Here is an 8736-nt window from a genome sequence, read left to right on the forward strand (position 1 = left end):
CCCCGCCTCTCTCCTTCAACTGAACACCCGATTGGCTAATCTGTCGAAAGGCAGCTTTCTATTGGCGCGTATATGTGTCAATCGTGCGTCAACGCTGCACTTGTCGCTTCCTGTGTGTGTTGCCAGCTGAGCTTGTTTGGAGAGAGGTGAACGATACAGGGCAGGTCGCAGCAGAGGATGCTCGCAGGGTTTTGTACACATTTGTAATTGCTATCTTCCAAATGGAGGAGCTGAAAGAAAGCTTGGTGTTTAAAGGTGTAGCTGAGAGACTGACGCTTGGTATCACTCGAATACTCGGTGTGTAGCATGGTGTTTGCTCTGAAACTAGCAAGCTAGCAGACAGACTGACGTCCTACATGGCTGTTAATGAATGAAATGCATTTGTCCCTGTTGTTCCCAGAGAACATGCCGGGTGTGGCCGATGTGCGTTTTGCAGAGAGGGAGCCTGCAGAGAAGAGGAGCCTGCTGTCATGGGAACAGGTGAAACATTTGACACCTTAAAGACATAAAGACGTGGTCTGGTTTCTGACTCATGAACCTGCTCTGTTTGTTCCTTAGAAAAACACTTGCATTTTGCCAGAGGACCTGCGAGATTTCTATCTGACAACTGATGGATTTACACTAACCTGGAGCGTTAAACTAGACAGTAGGTGACCTCATTAGTTTTATGTTCTGCCTGCAACAAACCCATTCCCATAGAAGTCTTAATTTATTTAAACTAAAGGCTACTATTAAGATTAGATGATACTGGTAAATGCAAATAGCTCTCGCAATTAGACTTTTTTTTAGCACTGTGATACAATCATAAGTGTGCGGTTGTGTGTGTCTTTCAGATGAGTGCGTCCCCTTAGGATGCATGATGATTAACAGTGTGGCCAGATTGTGCCCGCTGCTCCAACCAGTAGCTCTATTCTCTCTACCCAATGCACCCTCACTGGTCGACCTGGACTGGGAGGAGAGCAACACAGAAAGTGGTAAAGCGCCTCACCTGTCAGATCCTCATGTGGGCTTAACTCAACAATTACAGCATGTCAAGTTTGATTAAGTCTGTTTGTGTGCTCAGCTGTGCAGAAAGCAGGCTAATGAATGAAATGTTGATTGGAAAGTAAATATTTATTCAGGATTCATTAATGCTATCTGCCAGGGACAGGGCGTGCTCCCGCTGCACCACATTTTGATTCCCGGAGCCGCATCTTCGAGCTGGATTCCTGTGGTGGGAATGGCAAAGTGTGCCTAGTCTACAAGAACTGCACCTCAGGTGTTCTGTTTGTATTCACAAATTGCATCATTAATGATTCTCTAAACAAAAATGTTAAGCTAAAAGTTATTCATACTCAAATATATAACCTATCGATGTTTAAATACTTTTTTCTTCATTTAGTTATTCTTTGTGTTTTCCAGGTGTCGTAGCCCAGCAGAGTGAAATTTGGTTCCTTGACCGCTCGCTGTGCTGGCATTTTCTGACAGCAACCTTCACCTCCTACTACAGACTGATGATCACCCACCTCGGTCTGCCTGAGTGGCAGTATGCATTCACCCCTTATGGTCCCAGCCCTCAGGCCAAGGTAGCAAAGTGTCTAGTCACTCTGTCAAAGGCCTTGTGTTGTGGTTAAAATGGCATCTGCAAAACATTGAGTTAGTGCACTACTTTTAGCTGCATTGTCTCTGTTTTTCACATCCATTTGTTTGTTTTTTTCGTATTCTTTCAGAATCATTAGTTAAAAAGTAATACATTATGCTGCAGGCTGTTTAATATTACACTTGAAGTCATTTGTTTATGACTTTATGTAATGTTTTATTAATTCCTTTACAATATACTACAATGTTGGCTGATTTAACATTTTGACAATATGACACAACACTCAAAGTTTTAAGACACTGCATTTTCCATCAAAGAAATTGCAAAATCCTACTACCTCACACATTTCCTATTTCAGGTGAAAAAAGATTTTTGCAATGTCTCTGTAGTCTCTACAATTATACTTTAACAATAGACATTATAATGTGTTTTTTGGTCCACATAACTATAAAAAATATTGTTAACTATCTACCTCCTCTTCCCTCTACAGCAGTGGGCATCACTGTACCAGCCGCTGATTTTCGGCACTGAGCTCAGCTTTGCAGATCCTGCTGGAGATTCCTATCTCAACAAACTGGATCCTACAAAGGCGTTCAGAGGCAAAGCCAAGGTGCCAGTCCTCAAGAAGAAGCAGTCGACACAGGGCAGCTCTGGGAGCGCTGCCAAGAGCCAAGGCAGCACAGGAAAACACTCTGGCGCAAAGCGGTGAGACCGTTCCCATCTGAGGAAAACATTTCAAACAACTCTGTTGTCCATACCGCAAACATGGCTTAGAAGAGCAGTCTGCTATTCAGTCAGTAACTGGTGTGATAGCAGCTGTAATCTCCATGAGAGCATCCCGTCAAAAACTAAGCTGGGAATGCTGCATGTCTAAATAGGTGCATAATCAGCGTTTTCTTCAGCTCAACACAAGGCTGCACTGGTCTGAAAATGTGTGTCTAACTTGTTTATATGTCAGAGGTGATTATAAATCACAAGTGATAATCTTGAGGATCTTATGTGTGCTTACCGTTCACTGCTGATTGTTAGTGATGGAGAAATGAGGCCTTATGTTGCACTGAGGCTTTCCAGCCAATTGCATCACCAATAGATTCTTTATTGGAAGCCTCATTTAACACAGTGGTCACCAGTGACATCTAGTGGTAAAAATAATTCAAAGCAGCCAATTCATAAAAGATGATCATGTGCTGATGACACAGCACAAATAATACTGACATGTAGTAACAAATGGTACCACTGCTGTAACAAAGAAGGACTCGCTAACACTCAATAAAGACACTGTATTAGTTTATATATGCAATTATTGTCACTTGCACATATTTCATGTTTCATATATCATACAACAATAATATACATACAATACACAGTATTTTAAGTGCAAATTTGGGTAAATTACACATGATTCCATGTTTATGCGACTGTAAAATTGCAGGAAACAGGAAGAATGAACATAATACTGTGAAAGTGCTTGTAGACTTGTGTCAGTCTTAAACTCAAAATGAGATGATCGCTTGAATCTGCAGATAAACTGATCACATGCCTCATTGAAAATGTTCGAACCACAACCCTCAGCGTCAGTGGAAACTGCTATATGTACTCCATAACGCCGCATAGCTTTGGTATGAAAGTAACATCGCTTTAGAGTGCATGCAAATCTGAACCATATGACATGTTTCATTATCAAATACTGGCAATAAAACATCAGGCTAGGGGTCGGTCACTGGCCATCGCATCACGGCCGTCCCTTACTGATGCTCTGTAAACTTCACATACATAGAAATAAGTAGTGATTCTTGCTTGAAAACATCTGCTCTGATGATTCCATATCAATGAAGTGATGTGAGGAGGCTACATTCCAGCGTTTCGTAGCTTTATCCATTTAGAGCTCTCTGCAAAAGGTATCCTACTGTGCAGACATAATACACATTAAGGATTAAGTTTTCGGTTCAAGTACTTTGAAGCTCCTACATAGTTAATCAAGACACATTTACACGTTCTCGCTTTAGGCTGCTGTGCACCAGATACTTGGAAAGATGAATGTGTAAATTATCTTTGGTTATGCTGCTGCCCTCTCAAGCTGCGAGGAGCCACTTCTCCTGTTTTCCTATTTTATTTTTAAAAAAATACATGTTTATTTAAGTGCAATGTATGGGGTCTGTTTACTTTTTTTTTACATACACTGTAGTTTCCTATCTAATGGAAGCGACCTCCTGTTGATTATATTACTGAATGACATTTATATCAGCTGCTATTGCCTCAATATAAACATGAAATGGAATCAATTGTGTGGGTTTTCCTTTTTTCATCTTCCATGCATAAAAAGGGCACATTTTGGTTTCAGTGTACTTACTTTAACTAGCATGGATGGGAACAATAAGCCATAGATGTCTAGAGCTGCAACGATAAGTTGTTTAATTGATTAGCCGATCGAAAGAAGATCAGTTGCCAACTATTTTGATGATAAATTGATAATTTCATTGTTCATTTTTTGAAATTCAGTTAAAAAAATGTGAAACTTTTGCCAGTTCCAGCTTCTTGAATGTAAGGACTTACTGCCTTTCCTTGTCATTTATGATGGTAAATGAAAAGTCTTTGTGTTTTAGACAATCTGATGATGTCACTTTGACTGTGACTTTGTCACATCGGAAATTTTGATGAGCATTTTTTCCACAATTTTATAGACTTTCCGATTAATAGTTAAATTAGGCAGATTAATCGATAATGAACATAAAAGTTTGTAGCTGCTCCAAAGTATAGAATAGGAAAAATAGAATATCTATTAATGTGTGTTTTGTATGTGTTGCAGTCTCTCACAAGCACAGAACCTGTTCAGTCGAGTTGAGTAACTGAGGTCGATGATGAAATTAACTTCCTAAAACAGACTCATCGATTTTGAATTGCTCAAGATATTACAAACCCTTATTTGGGTCATTGTCTTTTTTTGCAAAAGTCCTTCTGTCCCCTATTGAAGCAATTTGTTTTTGGTCTTTCTTTTAACCCTTCATTATCATGGAATGTTAAATCACAGGGCTTTACGAGGGATACACTGTGTCTCAGACACATTCGTTTGCACAGATGTTTTCTTTTTTCGCCAGAGGGGCAGTCTCCTCCTCCACCAGCACCTCGCCCTGCTCGGAGGAGGGAAGGTGGTGCATTTCCACAAAGACCTTATAGATCCCTGCACCCAATACTCCTCCGATTGGGGGGGCAACTAGAGGCACCCACCACCACCCATTTCCAGCCCTGTACAGATAAAGACAGATAGCTGTAATCAAAAACAATTCTTTGGCAGAAATATTTAAATCAAGCGTTTAACCATTTGCATTGTTGAAAACTCTTAAAGGATAACTTAAGTATTTTTTTAACCCGGACCCTATTTTCCCAAGTTTTTGTGTCTAAGTGACCATCAAGTTCTAATCAAATGTGTTCACAGTGATAAAATGACTGTAAGTTTTTAAAAGTTTGTAAGTCCGGTGGCTCTGGAGAGAGTGATAGCTTCTGTTTCTGGCTAAACAAAAAGGATCTTATTCTTTAACACAAAGGTCTGTCTTTGTTGGGATCCTTTCCATAATGTTGTCAGACACTTAGAATAACAATCCAAGCCTGCAAAAACAAGCACTTTTAGTGGATGGACATTAATGGGGCGCAATTGCCCGGAGGGATTACATTGCAGATTGCACGGCTGCAGAGCTCTTGCTCAATACTGGAACCAATCCCAAAAACTGCTGTGTCCATTAGTCACTTAAACACAAAGACATAGGAAAATAGAGTCTAGGTTGAGAAATACTGAAGTTACCCTGCAAAAACAACATTGGAAATTAATGATTAACAAGGATGTTTTTGCCTGACTGACCCGTAGTTAAGGTCATGTTTAGCAACAGCAAATCCTCCCATTGAAGCCAAAACATCCTTCCTACCTGAACACGTCGGTCCCCCAGCCTGCTATGGCAGTGAACACCCTGGGTGCAATGTCTCTGGTGGGGTTGATGGCGTAGCCGCTGTTGCTGCCCAGGGAAATGCCAATGAGCAGCACCAGGAGACCCACTGCGACGGGCTCGCTGCCTGCTGCAGCCGGTTTGTTCCTCTGGTCAGACAGAGCCAAGAGGCACATCAGCAGCATGGCTGTGCCAAACACCTGGCACACACACAGCACAAACACCACACGTTAATGCTTGCCAAGATAGCTGTGTGTTAAACAGTACAGTACGGAAAATGGTTAGTGCAGATCCTTTAATCCAGTTTCATGGCTACCTGGTCAATGAATCCAGCCAGCAAAGAGAGGTACGGTGCAGGATATGTGGCAAAGATGCCAGCTGTGGCCTTAACACCAGTTACAGTCAGGTTTCCTCCACAGTAGTCATATATGGCCTCTGTATATGGAAATGACATCGAAAAGACAGATGCTGTTAGATGTATGACTGGCATCAGGAAATGGAGAAGTAAATGTATAAGATTGAAGAAGTGTTCAGTGACAAGTGCGCACTGTCTCCTCACCGTAATAGATAGCATAAATTGTCCCTGCTGCCAGAAATGACCCCAATAGCTGCGCGAAAATATACAGAGGCAGCATCTTCCACGCAAGGCGGCCATAGGCGCACATTGTGAGTGACACGGCTGCATTCATATGAGCCCCTGACAGGATTAAAGCAGGAAAGTGTTGGGTCAGATGAAGGTGATGTGTGATGAATTTATAGGATTCCAGTTTTAACCGTCAGTTCTCATACCTGAGACCTTCCCTCCAATGTGGACCCCCATAGCAACACCCAGTCCAAAACCCAGGTTGATGCTGATGTATTCTCCAAACGCTCCCCGTCCTGTCACGACCTGGGCCACGGATCCCAGGCCAAACACCTGGACACAGAAAGGAAGACCATTTTTAAAGAGAAACAAATTACAGGGGGAAACTTCCAGACAGTCTACTTTAGGGAAGGAGAGTGTTTTGTTTAGATCGTTTTAATGAGCATTTCCTCTCCTTAATTTTACTCTTGACTCTGCTGAAGAGACTCCTGTCCTATTACAAAAACAGCTTACACTAAAAAACAGCAGCCATTCATTCAGGAAACAGGAAACATGTGGTTCCTCCTTTAAAAAGTCATGTGTATTTAGGTCAAGAGTAAGCCCACTTTTCCAAGTGCAAGCACAGCAAGTTTAAGTCCATATTCAAAAAATACTTAATGCCTTTGAGTGTGTGTGTGAGCTCACATGCTTGCGCCATGTTCAGCATGTGCTATTGTAACAGCTGACGGATAACATGTGACTTCGGCTACCCTGTCCATATGGCCCACTGCCTGACCATTCCTCTGGTAACCTTAGATTTCCGGGTTCACCCACTTTAACTCACCAATCCCCACTCAGGACCCCAGCCATGTGACTGTGAGATGCACTTGTGTGGATTTGGTAGAGGGGGCATTTTAACAGGGTCAAGTACATAGCATTAATAATTAATGGCATGTGGGTGTTAAAGATAAGCTTCCAGGATGTTCAAAACAGAACTAAGAGCCTGTAAATGAAGTGAAATTGTCACTTGTGACGGATTTAAGTAACACTATTACCAAACAAGTTGTGAAAGCATGAAGCACTTGAGACATCTTTTGTAATGGTGTTTTCTTACCATCATGACATATGTGCAAAGGATTTCAGCGAGTCCCACCCGAACTACTTCATTCTGTAGCCAGACTTTGGGTCGAGTTACTCCTTTCTGCTGGTGAGAAACTCCTAGTTCTATTGACTGCACCAAGTCCTTCATTTTCGTCTTCTTCTTCTTCTTCTTCTTCTTCTTCTTCTTCTTCTTCTTTACCTCCTTTTTTTTTGGTCGAGTTTATTTTCAAGTTCAGCAAAAATGAAGATCAAGTCCAGATTTCCTCGAGGAGTTTATGAGGTGCCTCCCATGTTACACAGTAGTCCACAAACAAGACTCCTTCAGGCTTTTTCCCTCCTCTTTCCTCCCCCTCTTCTGACTTCTCTGCTTTTCTCTACTCCGCTCGCTTTCTCTTTGTGTGTGTCGGTCACACATACCCATTGAGAACTGTCTACACTTATAGCCATGACCCAACCCCCTCCTCCTGGAAACGTCCTCCTCAGACCCCTCCCCCGATAGCTGTGAAGTGGGGTACCTAAAATGGAAAAGATTAACCTCCTGACACATATTGGTGAGACATGATATTCAACTGTTTCTCCTTGACATCTTCAGAGACATACATAATACATATAGATAATACATCTAATTTATTATCACATTTCTTATAAATGACTCAGTTTGAGTCATGTGGTTGTTTTGTTTCAGTTTATGTGTTTATTAGTGAAAGATGTATATGTTTTACAGCAGCAATGACTTATTCTTCTGTGCCTTACAGTTTTGTAACTATATTTGATACCCTATAGAGGTTATTTAAGGTACAAAGTACAAGGTTCGAGGAAGACGGTTCATTTATCACACAGGGTTGTATTATGAAATGCTAGTTGTAGTCCCTTTCATGTTTTCATGAACAGCATACAACTCTATATTGTTTCAGGTATGATCTGCAACATTTGGACTATGTTGCACAGTTACCGTGTTACAACATTTTGACTTTACATAATAAGAGAATACAGATCAGTAGGGCAAGCAATTGATACCATAGAGAGTATTGATTAGAAGGAGAGCTTCATTGATCACACTCACAATAGACTTAAGAGCGGAAATTTACCGATAGCTTTCCGTCGTCATCTCATTTGGTAACGTGTTCGAAGAAGTCATCAACAATTGAGTTTGCAGACCTGTGCTTATGGATGAATCTACTCACTTGCTTGTCTGTATTAATTGGTGTAAAAAGACTGAACATATTCAACCTGTGAGGGGTTTATGTTGTGTTTTGTGCAATTTGCAGCATTTCTGTACACCACAAAACTAAAGCCCAACCAATTCTGGATATTTGGGGCCAATATCGATATTAGGGAGTAGAAATTCCAATACTGATATATTTGTCGATATACACAGGTTCCCTCAAATATGGTTATCAAACACTTCATATGTTATGGAGGCAAGACATTTCACTGTTTAACAATAAACTTCATTCTCACAATTGACATCAGTGCACTGAAACATAATTTAATGATTATTAATGATCTCAAGCATCTTTTTATGCATTATAATCTCCATTCAAAAAAGTCATATCAGC

General features: G+C 41.0%; 2 protein-coding genes across 2 annotated transcripts; one reads left to right on the top strand and one right to left on the bottom strand.

Annotated features, from left to right (window-relative positions):
- The first annotated feature begins 56 nt into the window (after window positions 1-56).
- On the top strand, window positions 57-2879 carry tpgs2 (tubulin polyglutamylase complex subunit 2). The gene is made up of 7 exons (XM_084348017.1): window positions 57-297; window positions 401-480; window positions 559-646; window positions 834-974; window positions 1145-1258; window positions 1402-1565; window positions 2070-2879. Exons 1-7 carry the CDS (start codon window positions 222-224, stop codon window positions 2286-2288), a joined length of 882 nt encoding a protein of 293 aa, XP_084204143.1. The 5' UTR covers window positions 57-221; the 3' UTR covers window positions 2289-2879.
- aqp7 (aquaporin 7) lies at window positions 2850-7591 on the bottom strand. The gene is made up of 6 exons (XM_084348015.1): window positions 7191-7591; window positions 6304-6430; window positions 6074-6211; window positions 5831-5949; window positions 5497-5714; window positions 2850-4822 (listed from the first exon to the last, which is right to left on the bottom strand). The coding sequence occupies exons 1-6, from the start codon at window positions 7323-7325 to the stop codon at window positions 4633-4635; spliced, it is 927 nt and encodes a 308-aa protein (XP_084204141.1). The 5' UTR covers window positions 7326-7591; the 3' UTR covers window positions 2850-4632.
- Between the last annotated feature and the right edge of the window lie 1145 nt (window positions 7592-8736).

This window comes from Pagrus pagrus (genome assembly GCF_965226575.1).
Source record: "Pagrus pagrus genome assembly, chromosome: 3".
In the NCBI taxonomy this organism is placed as follows: Eukaryota; Metazoa; Chordata; class Actinopteri; order Spariformes; family Sparidae; genus Pagrus; species Pagrus pagrus.